This window comes from Rhinatrema bivittatum, chromosome 5 (genome assembly GCF_901001135.1).
Source record: "Rhinatrema bivittatum chromosome 5, aRhiBiv1.1, whole genome shotgun sequence".
Classification (NCBI taxonomy): Eukaryota; Metazoa; Chordata; class Amphibia; order Gymnophiona; family Rhinatrematidae; genus Rhinatrema; species Rhinatrema bivittatum.
In genome coordinates, this window is record NC_042619.1 from 224485645 (window position 1) to 224505226 (window position 19582).

Below are 19582 nucleotides of genomic sequence, written 5' to 3' on the forward strand. Positions count from 1 at the left end.
CACTACCAGCGGAAGGGAGGTGCCAGCTGCCGGACCAGTCTGTGCCAGTGATGGCACAGACAGGAAAGTGAAGATAACTTTTCGGCAGTGGAACACGTAACTGGGAACAGACCTCTTATCCGAAAAGTTTTCTAGGACCTCTTTAGCACCTCCAAATAAGAAATCATATAATAGCGCAGGATAATTTTACACATACATCTCATTCCTTCTGCATGCTATAGGAGTGACACCATCCCATGATTAATTTGCTCAGTGGGAACTGCCTTAGATATCAATGTGGCATGTGAACAATATCGTCCCAGGGAGATCCCAGAGTTTTTCTTTTCCTTCTGAACACTTCCTGGAGGCTGAGAAAGGAGGACCAGAGCTTAATGGTCATCTGCTAATCATAAACTTTCAATTATAATTCTGTTTATTAAAAAGCAGATACATATTGCAAAGGAAATGCATTACTTGGCTTCTAGCCTTATTGCTCTGGGCATTACTAAATTGCGTGTTAAGGTCCAGTATAGCGCTCTCCTAACCAATTGGGTAAAGAGCTCACTGCAGTGGTGAGGGGGTCTTTGGCAAAGCTACAGCTACAACACATAGAGCCCATTTCCCTATGGAAACTATCATACAGTCTTCCCTAAACTGAAGAAGCTGCCATGACATCCACTCCAGAGGTGGCGGAAGTAATGTGACCACATGACGCTCCCTCTCTCTGCTTCCACAATCCCAAACTGTCCAAATGGCAAGTGCCAGGGTCATCAATTCAACTGGAGTGACCTCTTGTAAGCACTCTAGAGGGGCAGGCTGAGTGGGCCCCAATCCATTTTGGGGAGCAATGGATGGTAAGAACTTCTCATCAAATAAAACTGAGATGGGAAAAGGGCACGGTTCTGTAGGACATGGCTATAACTTGCGGTAAAGTTGTTCCCATCTAGGACGTGTTGAAAAAGTGCATCTCCACTCATTCGCACAGAAATGACTCTGAAGGATACAAAAGGCTTATTGCCCCTGGGTCAGCCAGATAAAAGGAAAAGACCTTGAACACAGAATGCAGCTGATCTTTGAAATCCAAATCTCGGAGAACCAAAATCTGCAATGAACATGCTCTTGCACTAGACACAAGGGAACAAATGAACCGAATGTCGAACTGACAGTTGACGGCGACTCAACTTCATTCCAGTTTTACGTGACATGCAAAAATGAACCCGCTAAGTAAAATTTGCAATACTGTGAAATAGTCTGTAGAGGAGATGTTACCTTGAGTGACTGAGCTGTGTCGGGATCTGTGTCGTGGTACAGGAGAACGTTATTCGCCATGTCGAAGCTTTCGCGCACTCCGAGGTGATAGAAGAGGGACGGCTGCCTGCCCAAGTCACTCATGTCCACCACCGCAACATCTGGAACAGAAAATATAACCCATGCTTTGAAAAGAATCCTACAAAATGTACAAGGCAGGAAGCTTCCCATGGATTTTCAGAAATTATCAGAAAACCGACTTGGAAAATTCAGGTACAGAGTCGTTCCTGGACAACTGGTAGATTGGGCTGATGAAAGGCATCAGAACCTGCATTAGTTTTCCTGCAGGACCAATACAGCTTCTAGGGCTCTGTGCTACAAGAATCCCAATGGAAGCATCTGCCAATCAAACAACTGCATTTTCCAATACCTGAGGCCCAGGTTCCCTCACCCATATGATTTGACATCCCAGTCCAGCCAGTAAAAGGTACTGCTGGTTACCTGACACTTCAGTGTAGGTACTGGGGGAAATGGCTTCCCTCTCACACATCCTTCATCTCATAGGTTCTGATCAAAGGGTGCATTAGCCGATCCTTCATGAAACCGAGCTTAAGGTACCTCTCAGCAATTCTACGTGCTAGAAGACGGCATCCTGTCTATTTTACAGCAAATGCAAAATTTGTACAAAAGCATGCAAAACAATTGCACTGTGCCATAAAAAATACAAGTTGTATTAGTTCTATTTATCAGCATCCTCTGTATAAACTTTGTTGTACATTTGAGGTAATTTTCAGCAGCCCACAGAGGGCTGATGTCTGTGTGCAGAAAGTAAACTGCAGGCTTTAGTCCTAATTGTCAAAGCGGATTTATACACAAAAGAGTCCATTTTGAAAAGACCAGGACATGCAGGGAAACAGTGGCAACGTACACGCATACACAGAGCAATTCCTGTGCCTGGAGATTTACCCGCAGTCAAAAGTGCATGTATAAATGGTTCCCTCGACGTAACTACAGCCCCCAGGATGCTTCTTTTAAGTGCACATAAAAGTACAAACAAAACCGCTTTTGCACAAACCTTTACATGCCCAACCCCTGGGCAATCTTCAAAGGCCATTTGCATGCATAAAACTGGGTTTTATCCACATAAATAGAGAACTGGACTTAGGGATTTCTATATGCTGTTTATTATATTTTTCTATGACGCTGTTATTGTGCTTTAGCATTTTGTTGTATTTATTTTCATTGATGTAACTCAACTTGAGCTGCACAGGAAGACATGAGATAAGTAAATATAATAATAAACTACATTCTATTCAATGGGATAAAAGTGACAATTATATCCTACAAAAAAGTGTCACAATTTTTACCAAAAACTACAGCAAAAAAAAAAAAAAAAAAAAAGGACGGGGTTTTGAAATGAAAGAACAGTCACACTCGGAAGGCAAAAGTCCAACTCAGTGAACCTGGAGAAGTTGAGAGATTCATTTCTGTACTTTGGACAGTACTCAAGCATAGGGAGGACTCCAAACATAGGTCTTAATAAAAAAAAAAAGGAAAAAACGAAACTCTAAGAAGCCGAAAGAGAAACCAGCTGGAGAGAGGATGCCTCTGCCTGTGCAGCACCTGAGGCCTGTGAGAGGAGGAGCTCAGTACAGAATGCAGCTGTCCTGGAAACTCCCTGCGAGCATCTGAATGCCATGTGCGGATTCCGTCCACCGCACGATGATGCAACGGCTGCACTACGAACCACAAGGCTTAGCACCTTCTCAGGGCTTCCCTAACAAGAACTAAACTGCCTGGAGCAGAGATGGAAGGTAGCGTGAGGTTTCTGAACTCCTTCTAGAGTGTCTCCATTTTAGAATATTGTTTAAATAAGAGAGAGTGCGTATCATTAAGGATGGCCATAATATAACAAATTATTTGTGGCTGAGTGGAAAATTATTAGTGATTGACTACTCCCCACCCCTTACCTCTTTTAATCTTCCCCCTTGCCTACTGATGCCTGGGCTGGCATAACATCTCTCTCCGCTTCAGATTTCAGACTCCAGTCCTCCCATTTCAATTCCATTCCTCATCGGACTCTGTGCTCCCCCGCTCCTGTCCTTCTCTTCCCACCCTCTCTGATACCCATCTCCTGTTCTCTCTTCTCCAGCCCGAGAGTTCCTCCAGCTCCCTCTAAGATCTAATCTCTGTTCTTCCTGCCACTGATCCCCTGGGCCACCAGTCTCTCGGTTCCTTTTGAGATTCCAATCTCCATTCCCTATCTCTGGTAAAACTGGGCCCAAGCTAATCACTCCCACAGCAATTCTGAGATCCATTTTCTAATGGTCACATGATTCAGTTCCCACATGAGCTGGTGACAGCCAGACGTATCTATATAGAGCTATGAGATAACCCTGTGCAGAACATGACACATACTTCCCATGTCCCTGCCTCAACCGGTTTATAATCTAATACGTAGAGGGAGGTTGCAAGTCATCTTCCAGAATTATCCCATCAGTGAAGAGGACCTGGGATGCCCCCAAAACTGACCACTACCTGAGCCCTCTGGACAACTGGACCCGCCATCCCTCATGCCCAATACATTACTACATTTTTCTCAGGCAAGGTCTATCCTTCCCATATTTCTATCACCAAATCCAGGATCCCCTGAGACTGTTTCCATAAAGCGGCTCACCTAGCAAGAACCCCCATGGAGGCTTGCAGGGCCTCTTGTACTACAATAACAGGCAGCGTCCCAATTTCAAGAGTCTGCCTTTCCACATTTTTGGAGCACGAATTTTAGGGTCTTCTTAAAGCGTTTCACTAGAAGTCCATCAGTCTGTGAATGATGCCCGTATGTCTTTACTGCCTCTGTCTTTAACCAGGAACATATCTCCTTCATCACTGTAGAAGTAAAGGGATAATTTTCCATCAGCTGCCTGGATGAAAAGTCCCCAGGTACACCTTGCAGATAATGGTTGCACTGTACACAGTCTTATATTATCCAACTTACCCTGGACAACTGATCAGACAGTTCAAAGCAGACAGAACCACTTGTCCCATGACTCAGTCCCGTGTGTACCGGGAGCCTGCTGTCCTGCCCTTCAGTCAGATGCAGCTTGCAAACAGTCCCAACTCTTGGCTTCCTTTCCAGGAGGTTCACAGTCTCACTGCCAGCCCCGGTTTTCACAGCTCAGTTGTTAGCAAGTTCCCAGAGTTCATTTAGACTCATCAACACTTGTTGCTAGCTTCCTGGGTCCATGTGCTGGCTGTCCTCTTGGCCATATAGAAGCCCCAAGCAAAAAGGGGATTTCCCTCTTGCAGCAAACACAGCCAGCTCTGGATCCAGCAATGCTCTCCCCCCACCTCCCTCAGGCAGTCTCCCGGCAGGCTTTTAATTGTAGCCCTCTTCCCAAACATGGCATGGGCACAAGGGCTCACTGGGAGGCACATGGACCAGAGCAGGGCCCCATGACCTTTTGGGGTTTCCTGCATGAAGAGGAAATGATCAAATGATGGTCTTTTCAAGGCCCTTAGAGTTTAGTCTTACTGGGGCTCTTTCACTCATTCATCCAGTCACCACTAAAACACCACAATGACTCCAAAGTTTGTCAAAAATAAAAGTTCTTTAACTGGCACTGAAGATGGGCAACAGAAAGTCCTAAAAAAATATTTGTACACCACATGGCAAACAAAGTAGAAAATCCAATGCAGCACTCTCTCTCAAACAGGTCTGCTCCCTGGGGCTGGGACCCTTCCATCGCTGGGTCTTTCCCCAGTACCTGTTCAATAGGATGGGCCATCCTCCTTTTCTCTCATCAAATACCTGCAGTTGGATGAGCTTCTGACTGAGCTGCTGCGTCAGACAGGAACTCCACGGGATCCCTCCTCTGGTGAGCAGCCTTCTCCTCTATCCACTCTTCTTTGCAGTCACTTCCCCAGAGGACAGAATCTGTTCGTAAGGGGCAGAATTGGGGTCCCCCTTACGTAAGCTTCTCAAAAAGGGTCCAGCTCTGCACCTGGCTAAGACCTGGTTCTGATCCCTCCCAATAGCACTATTTATCATTTCTAAAGCATTTTGAGACATACGCAGCACTGTACAGATACACGTATGAGATGGTCCCTGCTCCATGAAGCTTACAGTACAGTCAAGGCAAACATACATGACATGAGTTTATGGGAAGTGCATTTATTGTAGAGAAGTGGTCAGGATTTAAAAGTAATTTTAAAAAGCTAAGTTTTTAGACTGAATTTGAATAAGAGCAGAGAGGGAGTGTGACGCACTGACTCAGGAAGTTTATTCTAGGCATAGCAAGGTGGAAAGTGTGGAGTCGGGAGATGGCGATGGAAGAGGACAGAGACAAGGGCAACTTGTCCGATGAATGGAGTTCAAGAGGAAGGGTGTAGGGGAACAGAATATTGATAATGAGGAGCTGCAGAGAGAATGCATTTTGTAGGTGAATAAGAAAAGCTTTAACTGTATGTGGAAACAGATGGGGAGCCAATGTAGAGACTTGCGAAGAGGGGGTTTACATGGTCATAGCGACATTGAAGGAAGAGAAATCGTGCAGCCAAATTTTGAATAGATTGCAGAGGAGAAAGATGGGTCAGTGCAAACAGCGAGTTGCAGTAGTCTAAGAAGCAGGTGATGAGAGCAGATTAGCATTTTGGAAACATGCTTGGAAAGGAAAGGATGGATTTGGATAATGTTGGATCACTCACTTCTTCCCTGGCCCTCAAGGACCCAACAAGAACAGGAGTTGGCACCTGCCAACGTTGGTCTTTTGCAATATTTTTTCCCTGGGGCTGCTTTTTATCACATTTTAAAAACATATCATTGTAGCCTGTATCATTTCAGAAACTGTTATTGTGCAGCCACCAAATACAAAATAACTTCTAAAACAATTCCCAGTCTCTGCATAGTTAAAGGTAAGACTTTAACAGGAGACACCTGTAATGAAATTGTATTTAAAGATCATTCAAAAAAGATTTTCCTTATTTCAGTGATAATAGAGCCTACAAATATCGAATTAAAAATATATTTTAAGGGCTTCTACTACTTTTACCCATATATAACAAAGTCCAGTGATGTGAGAGAGGATAAGGCACAACGCCATGCATCAAAGTCTAACAAATTCTGAAAAAGCCTTCCCTAGAAGTGCAGAAAACTTTTATACCCTGCAAAATGCAAAGCTAAGAGCTGTATTCTCTGTATTTTGGAGCCCACTTACTAAGTTAAAACTGGATGTCAACCCATTAATGCAGGTGGTGGCAGCTATTTTAATGCCCATGTTTCTAACTGGGATTAAAACCTGATTTCATCGGATGTATTACCACTGCCAGCAACGCATACGCATTCTGGAAGTTAGGATCAAAGGCCCTTCTGGGCTGCTCCTCTCACCCGCGAGTCAGCAGCAGGTTAATAACTCCTACTGAAGAGAAATGGGAGGAGGACCAACCATTTCAGCAGTTTTGTATGTCCTGGCAGGTTAACGCAAGTTGTGTTGGTTCATGTGATTTGTATGCCACACGGCTCTTTTTTGTGTTATGTCAGGATTTTTTTTTTTGGCGTTGACGTAACTTTAATGCACATGAAAAGCATTTAACTTCCATTAACGTTAAAGCCCTGTAGTAAACAGGCTCCATAGGGGGCATTTTTCAAAGGGCCTTCCGCAAGTAAAAAAATGTTTAGCCTACATAAGTTGGAAAGTGGCCCCTGCCGTATATGGGTAAAGGTGCACGCATAGTTCACAGGCCAAGTACTGTTATCCGCATGGTGGGGAAGAAAAGCGCATGCATTGTTCGGATTTTCCAAATTAATTGCACAGCAGAGCCGTAGCTAGCCTATGGCCATGGGCGCCCCTGGCCCACCGCGGGGCAGACGGTGCAAGATGAGCACGTGCATGCAATCCCTAGCCTTGTCCACAAGCTGGCATCCCTTCCAAGCCCCGCAGTTTGAACTGGGGACCTCTGTCTCTACAGATCCCTGCAGGACTCAAACTTCAGCAATTTGACCGTGCAGTTCAAACAGCTGTTTGAACCACATGGGGCTCCATAGAGCGGAGCCCCTCGTGGTTTAAACCGAAGTGCGGGTCGGAAGAAGAAAGAGGTGCCGTGCCTGCAGCGGGAGGAGCCCACAAGAGAGATCGGGTTAAAAAAAAAAAAGGGAGACTGGGGGTGTAGGAGAGCAATGAGATAAACAGGGACCGTGGGGGCAAAACAGGGAAAACAGAGCAAGGGAAGAATGGGGACTGGGTTTAGGAGAGCAGGGGGAAAATGGGAGCTGTGGTGGGAGAGAAAGAATGAAGACCAAGGCGTGAGAGGGGGGAAGAATGGGGTCTGGGGGGGATGGGAGTGCAAGAAAAGAATGGGGTGGGAGAGCAGGGAAAGAGTGGGAACTAGGGAGGGGTGGGCGAGCAGAGGAAGAATGGGGTTTTGGTGACTCGGGGGAATTGAAGGGACTTGTGGATTCAGAAGGGCAGGGAATCTGAGACAGAGGGGGGTAACAGAGCAGGGATTTGTAGATGCAGATAGTAGGAACTCAGACTGAGCAGGGATTTGGGGCAGACAGTAAGACCTCTGCAATTGGGTGAGTTTGAGTTGGGGTGTGTAAGGTGGCCTGGGAAAGGTATGAGAGGTGTGAATGACCTGGAGCGAGTGTGAGAGGCAGTGGAAAGACGGATGTTGTGAAAGAGGTAATAGGAGGCTCAGCAGGGCTCAAGAGACAGAAGAAAGAGGCCATGGAGGGAATGAGTGACAAGGAAGGACCAGGGGCTGGTGAAGGGATGGGAGGCAGAGGAAGGTAGAAGATTGAGGAGATGTAAGTACTGAGGGAGGAAATGGACTAAGGAGCGGGTGAAAAACAGCAGGAATGGGAATCATGAAAGATATGGGAATGGATGAGAGTTATGGATAGGTAGCAGGTAGGTAGATGACAGTTGGAAAGGAGGAGACTGAGGACTGAAGGATTAGAAAGAAGAAGAGAGATAACATTTAGCTAGGGATGGATAGAGAGGCAGTGAAAAGCGATGGAAAAAACAAATGAAAGGAAACAGAGTCACAGACAGATGTAGGAAAGGAAGGGAAGAATACAGGAGGAAAGAGAAGAAATGGAAAATGCAAAGGTGATCCTGGAAAAGAACTTAGAAGAACTAAAGAGAGACCAATATCAAATGAACTGACTGCACAACAAAGGTAGAAAATAAAACATTTTATTTTCAGTTTTTATAGAGAGGAATATGTCAGCTTTGGGAATGTGCATTTCTTATATCTTTGTATGTTGCTCAGAATAGGTGGAAATTCATTTCTATTTCTCTTTCTCCTGTGTTGCACTGCTTATAGTATCTGGCTTCTTGCAATTTCCATTTTAATTTTTATCTGCATGTTTGGCTTCTAATTTGTAATCCCTTATTCTGAATTAGGTAAGGGTCAACATGTGTTTTGCTTGTGTAACTGTGGTGAGGGATTCTGCTAGCGTGTAGTGTCTCTATAAGGATCTATAGCATGTTCTGTTCTTCCAGGAGGAGCATTGGTGTTCTAGGGCCTGTAGTAATATTTGTAGTGCTGCTCTTTCATAGGTAAGGTTATTGTGTGAGTCTTGAGTGTTAGTGCTGATATAGTATGGCAGTTTGCTAAAAAGGTTCCTAGTGTGTTTTTATCAGGGTTTGATGGTGCATCACATTGTGCCTGTTACTGGAGAGTTTTGTTGTCAATGAAATCTAGACCCTAATTAGTTTAATATAATCAAAAATCTTACAATTCAATAGAAGAGGTCTAGAGATGAGGTCTGAATTGGTAGGGCATTTTTATGGTTGTTATAGAGGGATGGTAACATCATGTGCTATTTTATTTTTCTTAATGGATGTATATTGTTTTATTGTTTGTATGATTTTATGTGATAGCTAAACATGTATATCGCTTTGGAAATTTTTACCATAAAATTGGAAAGCGATTAATACATCTTAAATAAATAAATATGTTGGGGTAGGTTGTAGATTTTATAATTGTATACCACTTAGAGATTTTTATAAGTAGTATTTAAAATTGAATAAAAGAACAAATAATCATTTGGGTAGAGGTTAAGGGTCACACTTTTGGAGTCAGGAGCACCCTTATGTTCACTTATAGATTATAAAAAATAGTTCTATATTTTAAGTTAAAAAAAAATTTGACAACCTCCAAGCTCCTGCTGTGCATAGGATGAGGGCACACTTTTTTACTTGGCCATAGGTGCCAAATTGCCTGGCTACAGCTCTGGTGCACATATTGTCTGGTAAGAGTAGCTGCCAAATGAGCAGGTTGAAACCTCTGCAGGGACTTTTTCCAGACCCAGCGCTTTCACTCTGAGCATTGGTAAAAAAAGTGCCCACAGACTCTGCAAGCAGTTTAAAAATGGGCCCCTTTGGAGGTCATCCTCAAACAGCTTGCACAGGAAAGTCACCGAAAACACGCATTAAGTTACACCAGTTTTCAAAGGAGGCTTACATGCATGTGTCGGCTTTGAAAATTATCCTGCCAAATCCACGTGCGCACGAGCTTTCTCCTGAAATTGTGTATGCGTGCCTTAGAAAATCCAAAAGTAGGCATGTAAGTGCAAATCTCTCCTCCAACTCCGCCCCGGTAAACTTACAAGTGAACAGAAATTGCACATCAGCTGGCAGTTTTGTAAGAGGCCATTTTTGTGTGTTTTACCCACAGAAATCCCTTTGAAAATGACACTCTTTACGCGATAAACTTTCCGTACCTTAGTTTTTATAAAAACGAGGTTCTAGAAAGTTAGAGTCAGACTTTGGTTTTGGGAAACTGGTCACAATTAAGACCGCTCCTGGCACATCCAGTTTCTAGGAAAAAGATGTTCGCAGACGTTGGGCGCTTAGCCCTTGTCACATCAGACTCAAAGGATGTAATTAACTTATTTATGGCACGGAAAGTACAAATCAACTCTTCAGCTCTATGAAAAAAATAAACGACAGGGTTCAGCATCAGGTTAGGACAGAAGCCGGGCCCTTGGTGTGTGATAAATAAATGCATCTTTTCTCCTAAGGTACAGCTTGTACCCTTCATCTGGAACTGCATGGGCTTTCTGGTTCCTGAAACTGTTTTGATTCAAAGTGTTAATAAAAAAAACACCAAGATAAATATTCTTAATGACAGCGCTGATACTAGCATTAATCATGATTTCAGAACTGGACCCCGAGCCTGCTGGATCTTTGCTCTGCCAGCCTCCTGGGGAGCCCAGAGCTCAGCAGTCTATTTAAAGCGGTACAATTACAACACCGCCCAGAATTACATCAACACCGCCTGAGGGGCAGCTGCCGGCTCTCTCACTGGCCAGGTTCAGTGGCGGGCGAGGTGCCAAGAGAGTCCTAGGCCAGGTGAATCAGCTACATCGCCTGCAAGGGGCAGCTAAATCTCTTCCTCCGCCCCCCCCCCCAGGAGCAAACCACTAGAAAAGGGCAGGGGCGGACACCAAAAGAACACCAAGCACCGAATGCTAAGAGGGGACAAAAGGAGCCTGTTTCAGCGATAGCGCTTACAGCTATTTATAACGTCTGATCATTCACGCAGCTGTCTCGCCACCCATCGGAAATGTACTGTTTGCAAAAAATAAATATATATTTCATTTTAATTTCCATTGAGCACCTATGAATTCCCAAACCACAGGGAAGGCAACTTTTTATTCTAGAGGTTCACTGGAGGCATGTTATTTATTTATTTATTTTATTTATTAACTTTTATTTACCGACATTCGTGCAGCACATCATGCCGGTTTACAAAGAACTCATGCTATGCCCCCATGAAAGGAGGGGGAAGTGGCCTTTGAACCTGAAAAAGTTGTTGACCAAGCTGCAATGCCTCTGACTGATGGTCTTGGTTGTGATGATGACAGTATGCCACTAGTGGCTTATCGAAAGGAGTCGCCTCCTTTTTCCAAGACCGTAGCCAGACAAAACACAGCAGGTAGAAAGGGCGCATCTACTTACCTCAGAAGGATGACTTAACCTTGCCAGGATTTCAATCCTGAACCACAGCAGAGTCAGCCTGCAGTCTTACCAGTGCCAGAAACATCTATTTCACAAAAAGGGCCATGCATACAGGCCAGTGCATATCAGCTCTGACCTCACATTGGGGCCGATGTAATAAGACCCGTGCTGCAATTGGCGCCGTTTTTCTTTGGCGTGAGCAGAAAAAAAAACCAGCGGCAGTGTGGGATGTAATAACGGCTGCCTATGCTAATTAGATTATACGTATACAATCCGCTTACACCAAACATACGTGCCATAATGCACGCAGTAACGCGTACTCATGGCCCTATGTAGTAAATCGCGCAGAAACCTGCGCAGACACCCATTGGCGTGTGAACGCTCATGATTGATTCTCGGGGTGGAATTCTTTCTTTTTCAAAAAAAAGAAAAAGTGGTTTGGAAGTTGATGTGATGGTGGGTAGAGCGACATCTATCCCCTCTTTGATCAAACTCTAATCGCTGGCGAGAGCGTGAAATGCAGATCGGCGATTATGCCTCGTTGAGCTGCCACCTTGTCTCTACCAGGTCTGTCTGCCGCTTGGCTGACCCGCAAAAGCATTAAAAACTAGTCTCCACGCTGGTGCTTTCAGTTAACTCCTGCCCTGACCCAGGCACTGAAAGCCCGCATTAAAAATCCCACGCTAATCCGAGCTCCCTGCATTGCTCATGATTAGATAATTGCCTCCTTTGCATGCCATTAACATGCATTTGTGCAGAACAAACCATGCAGCTTGGTAAGCGGGTTTATATGCGCTTTTTCCCCCGCGCACAAACCCTTATTACATTCCCATCTAGGGTTTGCGTGGAAACTGTGCATATAAATGCACACACAGTACCCGCTGAAATGCACGGCAGCATTACCGAGGGTTACTGCATTGGCGCCATTGTGACTACAGATGTGCAAATAATTTTGAAGCTAATATCAAGCCAGGTGAATTTCAATCTGACTTTGACTTTGATGGAATTTTCAAATGGTGCCCAGAAATCTGCATCAGATGACAGAAATTTAAAAAGTGCAGTTGTAGATTTTGTGGACCGCCCCTGCTGAGCACAGAATTGCTGAGTCCATGTCAAGTGCGTTAACAGGTCAAGGCTGGCGAGTCAAACTTTTGCTCCAGCTCCGAACCACGAGCCACCGATCTGTAAAATGATGGGACACATGTTTAAAACAGTATCCCAGGGGGATAGGGGACGGAGCTGATCCCAGTGAGCTGAAAGGTCACAGCCAGTTAAAACACGGACTGGCTCTCATCTCCTTCAAACGTGATGCAATCTGCTTTCCAGTCTTTCCTCTACTGGGAAGCGGAGAAGTTCAGACAGTTGCTTGGACCTGGACCCAGAACCCAGTTCTTGATGATAGCCAATGTCAGGTCCATTTCTGCTGGTCAGATTGATCCAATTCTGGTTATTATCCCACTGCATGCAAGGACCTGGAGCTCTGATTTACAAAGGGAAATTTATTTTTAGATGTGCTTACTTTTAAATTGATTTTTTTTTTTGTTTTGCTCTGTTTTATTTGTGTAGATTTATGATGTTATGACCTGTTGTAACCCTCTTTGAGCAAAGATTCTTTGGAAAGAGAGGCGGGGCTATAAAACTTTATAAGTGAATAAAATCTGAACTTGAAGTTTCTGCTTGTAGAAAGGTAACACCAGGACTGCATAAGCCTGATCAACAGATACGCAGCCAGCTGACAACCCTGAGCACACTTCCTGCTAATTTTCTTTGGCAACCTTTGACGTGAAACTGCACTGCTCTCCCTTAGAGGCCTAGGCAATGTTATCCCCTGCAAAACCATGTATAGCGCTGGCTCGCAAAAAAACTGAATGGACTCGTAGTGCCAGCTGTTCTTTAGATGAAGCCTGAAAACCGACCTTCCGTACGATAGCATCATCCATTGCGTCACTGCACAGGTGTTTCTTCTCTCTCTCTCCCCGTTGTCGTGCGAACAGGAGCCAGTACGTCGGCCCGGCACTATCGGTAGCCCCCCCAATCTTGTAAGACCAGGGGGTACTGCAATCTATTGAATTTAGGAATCCTGCCAGGTGCTTGTGACCTGGATTGGCCACTGTTGGGAACAGGATGCTGGGCTTGATGGACCCTTGGTCTCACCCAGCATGGCAATTTCTTATGTTCTTAGGTAGTGTTTTCGGTAGTAGCGACTGCAACCTCTCCCGCTGGGGAAACCGCCGCCCACACTCAAGTTGATTTTCTGGCTGAAGGGGAAAAAAAAAACCGGCAGGTCCGCTTGTTAGTGCACTCACAGCTGGGAGATAAAACCACTCTTCACTGCAAAAAAAAAAGTGTCAAGGATTTTTTTTTTTTAATTTGTTTTAAGACTGGAAACCCTGAGGAAGAGAACATGCTGGGGCCTGCTTTTGCTGCTGCCTCTTACCCACCTCACCCCCTGCTGTAATTACAGGAATTCATCTGCAAGATTTATCTCCAACTGTCTGTGCATGGCAGCCTCCAAATCTCGGGCTGTATTCAGCCCCAAAATTGCCGAAACAGGCTCTGAGGCGTATTTAAAAAAAAATACTGAACAAGGGGATGCAGAAAGGTTTAGGGGTGAATTTTAAGAGTTGCAGCTACGCAAGTACATGGGCCGAGCGTGAGCAACTCATTTTAAAACCGGAAAACTATGTGCATGTAAGCGCATGTGCGCCCAATAGAACGCACAAAAAAAGGGGCGGGTCACAGGTGCTCCGGGCGAACGCAGTGCGTGTCAGGCCGGTACCAGCGTGTATACACTTCTGCTATTTTTCAGGTGTAAGTCTGAAAAAAAAAAATCGTTATAGCCAAAAACAGACTGGGTGAGGGGTCTGGGTAAACTGGGAGCGTGCAGGCTGAAGAACCAGAGGATCTTGATGACCTAGAGATAGACTGGGCAAACTGGTGGATAAAGTGGTCAAACTGGCGTGATTTCATTCTCACGCATGTTTTAAAATGTGCTCATTTGTGTGTGTGTAAAAGCTGACAAGTCCTAAGGAAAGATAAGGCGAATACAGTTTCCTCGCACAGCCGCTTAAAATTAGGAGCACACATTCGTGCGCTGGGCATATTTTATACTGTACGCATGCACTTGCGCAGACAATTTAAAATTCCAGCGTATGTGGGCATGCGTGCGTGCTCATTTTAAAGGGACTGTCCCTGTGTGCTCACAGTAAAAAAAAAAAAAAAAATCTGAAACAGTGTGATCACGCTGTTTTCATGCACAGAAACCCAAAAATACATAGGCTAAATAGTGTAAGCATGCTGCTTACCAATGGCACACAAAATAACGAGAGCACACACATGCTTAGTACTATCTTCCTCCTGCTGGCTTTCAAAGACTATACAATTAATATACAGTTGGTACATAAAGGTTGTTTGTCAGTGCAGAGGGAAGGAGCAGGAGAGCTAGCATGCTTCAAGTGAGGTCAAAGGAGAGTGGTCTTTGGTTACAAAGGCCTTCGTCCTCTGGCAGCCTACTGCTTGGAAATATATTTCTCATGTAAAAAAAAAGTGGATTTATTTTTGAAGCACTCAAGTGTGTCTCCTCTGTCACCTCCTTGTCTCCATCATTCTGTCCTTCCCCTCCATGTCTCCCGTCTTGCTGGTACCTTGTGAAAACATTCTTTTCACATTGGGTGGGGGTTGAGGGACTATTGGCTAATCACATAGCCCTATGGGTAGCCCCTTGTATGGGATGACCCTGATTTTTTTGGCTAGTCAGTGAGGCTGTTATAGACATTCAAATGCCAGGAGAGGAAGAGCAGGAAAGTGCAGCCTGCCAGACATATCCAGCTGCTGCTTCTGCTGGCTGCCAGAGACATAGGGACTGAACCTACAGCCCTGGGTGTTCATGACTTAGGGGATCTTGCAGTGGAGCTACAGGGATTCTGGCTCAGCAAACATCCTGTAGAAACTATGACGCTGAAACAGTGTTAGGGAGCCTCTCATCCAGAGGCTCCCTATCGGACCAGCATTGGATGTGTCCCAAATTAAAAGCTTGGATATAAGGAGCCCTAACCTGACACATCTGTGCTGGTCAACAGTACTCAGAGTCCATTCTGTGATCCTGCTGTTGCCTGGCCTTTTTACATGTGTGCTCCTGGTTCCTGTGCGTCTTTGGCTCCTCTCCTAGGTCCCGCTCTGTTTCCAATTTGCAGCTTCCGTCTGGTAAGTCCTGGTGGCCACCTGCACCCGAGGGTCCAACCCGCAGGGAATGGTGGCTGCTTCAGGCAGAAGACATCAGCTCCAGACCAGTTGGTTTGTCTCTAAGGAAACTGGGCCATGACACTATCGCCTTACTCTTTTGCAACTAAGGATTTTGTGTGCTTATCTCATGCCCTCTTCAACACTTGCAATAAGTACAGATAATTGTTACGTAAAAAAATAAATAAATAATGATGGGAGAAGAATTAGCAGCTGGGTCTGCGTGGCAGACTGCACTTTTTCTCCTCTGCTCCCTGTACCTCATTGAGACAAACCAAAAAACAAAGAAACCACAAATGTAGGTGATACCAAGCTACTTGTTTTTGTTTTTTTTTAAACCCACATTACTAAATGATATGCCAAAAAATATATATTGTTTGTGTATAGATTTATGTCTAATTGTTCAACCCTTCTATGACACACACCGAGTTCAAAAAACCTTTTTTCAAAACATTTTTACAGAAAAATGTTTAAAGAGAGTTGTGGTAGTTTGATTCCCACTTTTCATTCTCATTCTGGGGTTCTGCTTCTGTCCCCTGCTCTTTCTTGCGTTGTCCCACCAGCTTGCGTTCCTACTCCAAGTCTTCAAGCCGTAGGCACTCTTCATGCATACGGTCCCCTGTCTTACGGAAAGAGCGTGCCCAGGGGGGCGGGTTCCCCTTTAGCTTCACCTGCTCCTCCCAAGGGCTCTTTGTTTCCTGCCTTCTGATATGGGCAATAATCTTCCTCGTGTCCATTTCCTGCACAGAAGGAAAAAGTATCCTTAGTCTCATTCCTGGTTTGTGCCAGTATCTCAGAGGTTCCTTTTTTCCTTCTATTTGAGGATCTTCCTTGCTTTGGAGAGTTGCCTTTATCCAAGTGGACTTTACACTCTCTAGGATTGGCTGCATCACTAAGCTAACATCCATAACTTTGCTTCCCTTATAATGACAGTTCCTTGCCAAATGACCTCTTCTTTCACAGAAGAAGCAAGTGGGAAAGGCCCGAGGCTGGTGGTCTGTCCACCTCAGACGATCGTTGCTGGGGGTCTTCCACTTTCATTACTGCACCATGGTGGTTGTGTGGGCTGTCTTTCTAGCCTCCACCATATGCAGTACCGAGCGGTCGGAGGGTAGCCAGGGAACAGACTTCAGGCTGGACTCTGGCAAAATCTTTTAGAAGTCTCTTTATTGGTAGAAAGTAACAGCCAAAGCAGCTTTGCTGTTCTATGCAGTTGAACAAACAAAGGTGAAACTGTAACTCACAGTTCAGTGCAATTCTCTTTCTCAAGGATCCCTTCTTCCTGCAGGGGCCCATCTAACCCCTCCGGGCTCTGCTCTCTTATCCCCGGCTGAAGGGAACTTCCCTGACCCAGAATCCCTTGCTTGGTGAGCTTTTAAGGAGGGCTGGGCCAGATAACTGTGGCCAGTCCTTCAAGGTGTTCTGAGGGAGGATTTTATAGGCTCCTCACAACACCTATTATATTCTTAATTTCACTGGTCTCTTGTATCACTTATCTTATATATGGAAACGTTCCACTACTGAAGGTTTCACTGTCAAGAGATGGTAGAATTATGAGCCTGGTTTCACTCCAGCTATTTCTCTAATGGTTACAAATGTGCACTGACAAACCAAATGCTGCAGATTTCTACAGATATTACCCTTGAAACAGGCATTTGCCAAAACCCAACTGCATCAAGCATGTTTTTGTATTTCCTTTTCCATATAACGAGTGACTATTTCTTCTGAAGAGATAGGGACTTTAGAAGGAACCGCCATGATGTCAGCACTGCTCTCCCAGACGCAGGTCTGCAGCCTCTTGCCTTTTCACTCTTTTTACGCTGCAAGGTATTGGCTTCTTAGTGGCTTTTTCAAATATCATTGTCGTCATCGTTTATTTGTTTCATGCCTTTCCAGCCAATGTAAGAGACATTTAAATAGTATGAGTTGAAATATCTTCAATTATTATTTTTTCTATAACTGTTTTGTCACCAGGAGGAGGGCGATTCATTTTGAATGAGTTCATTTTTACAAAGCACCATTGTATTTTTTATAAATAATCATATTTTAAAAATAGAAGTGCTGTTGCTGATGGGTTTACAGCCATATCTGGACATTACATTCACCAAGAAGATGCATGCAGTATATCCAGGGCCGGTGCAAGGGGATTGGGCGCCCTAGGCACCTTCAGCCTTGCGCCGCCCCGACTCCTCTTCCCCCCCCCCCCCCAAAAGAAAACTTACAAAATACCTGGTGGTCCAGGTGGGGGCCCGGGAGCGATCTGCAGCTCCAGGGGCCTCGGCTGCCACTAACCAAAATGGCACCGGTGGCCTTTAGCCCCTACCATGTGACAGGGGCTACCGGTGCCATTGGTTGGCCCCTGTGACATGGTAGGGGCTAAAGGCCACCGGCGCCATTTTGCTTAGTGGAAGCCGAGGCCCCGGGAGAGGCAGATCGCTCCTGGACCCTCCGCTGGACCACAAGGGGGGCGTCGGGAGGGTAGCACCGTGAGGCGGGGGCTGGCAGAATTTTGAAAGGGCACTTTTTGCCCTTTCAAAATTTTGCCGCCTGCCGTGGCGCCCTTGGCACAGGCCTAGCTCGCCTTGTGGTTCCTCCGGCCCTGAGTATATCCCCGACTACAGCATACAAAAATGCAGGCATTGCACCAATCAGATATATGCAGTAACTGGATTATCTCAGAAGCCACAAGTAACACCCGAGACTTAACAAGTACTATGCTATGATGGTGGTTTATAATGACACTCAGCCACATAGTCTATATAAATCATGTGGTGCAAGTAGCATATTGAAATAGATCTAGCAGGCCCTGACGAAGGGAGAAAAACACTGAAAAGCTAGTCCAGAGGTATTGTTAGTCCAGTAAAAAGGTCTCACCTACAACTTGTTTATGGACCCTTACTTCTACAACTCCAAGTGGACTAACACGGCAAACACAATTCTTTGCTCAAAATAAAACTACAAAATATTTATCTGGTCTCACATTACGAGACAACTATGACTCTTGAAAGAGTCCCACAGCCAATAAAGATTCCCAGTGCATGAGCGTAAAAAATCTATTAGGGGCAGTCAGGCATTGTTGTTTATTTTTAAACTGTTTCTTTAGAAGAGAGAAAGTACAGAACAAAAAAAAAAAAAACCCAGCACAACTTCTATGTAGTCTGGTGGTACTGTCCAAAGGGCAATGAGATACTGCTGAAGTTCTCGATGAGGATATTTTGAGATGAAATATCAAATTCAGTCTAGAAATTCTACTTAACAAAAAAAATTAAATAGCAACCAGTGGAAGGCTTTACTGGAGTAAGGTACCTTGGGCTCTGCTTTCTAAAGGGTTTCTTCTGTTTTGCGATTATAGGGGAACTTTTCTAAGAACAGAGACACGTGTTGACCCCTTATTCTTCCAACTACCCAGCCAAAACAGAACTGCTGCAAGCTACGGGCAGATCTCAGTGAGCCTGCTGACGGTGCATTGGTTGTGCTTTAAAGGTGGAGCTTAAGACCAGGTCTGATCAGTGCCAGTACTCCTGAGATCTACTGATCTCTTGGTCTTATGGGAAGAGGGGGCTGGTCCGCTGAGAATATAATTAATTCTAAATCTATGTTAAAAGATTACCAATTACTAACGTCTGCGGCAAAAAGATGATGTTATGAATATGGCACATAGGATAATGAAATGAAATAGCACCTTAATTAACGCATACTTGATGGTGATGTGTTGACCTAGAATTAGTATTGTAAGAAACTAGATAATGCATGAATATGACCTGGACTATGTATTATCTGTTTATATTAACCCAGACTATGAATGTTGACCCAGAAATGGAATGATGACTTTGTAAACCGTTGTGATCTTATCTTGGAACGACGGTATATAAAACACTTAAATACATAAATATTCCTCTCAAATACAGGCTGCTGGGAATAATCCTAAGATTTTATTTGCTCCTAGGACAAGCAGGATGGTAGTCCTCAAAAGTGGGTGACATCATTATATGGAGCCCGGCATCCATGCGGGGTCCCTCTTCAGTCTCTTCTTTTCCGTGGAGCTGTTGTTTCGCGGATGTACTGCTTGCGCTGTTTTTGTAGGAAACGTACCACATTTGCGTGTTTCTGCATTTTTTTCCCGCACAGGGTCCCTCTCCTCTCCTCCTGGT

General features: G+C 44.8%; 1 protein-coding gene across 2 annotated transcripts in view; it reads right to left on the reverse strand.

Moving 5' to 3' along the window:
- The window catches only part of MAP3K15 (mitogen-activated protein kinase kinase kinase 15), a 257005-nt gene that overhangs the window by 196133 nt on the left and 41290 nt on the right, over window positions 1-19582 (reverse strand). For both annotated transcript variants that reach the window (XM_029603361.1, XM_029603362.1), the window contains exon 2: window positions 1249-1388. In XM_029603361.1, coding sequence (XP_029459221.1) covers window positions 1249-1388 — 140 coding nt within the window. The remainder of the gene's footprint in view (window positions 1-1248; window positions 1389-19582) is intronic.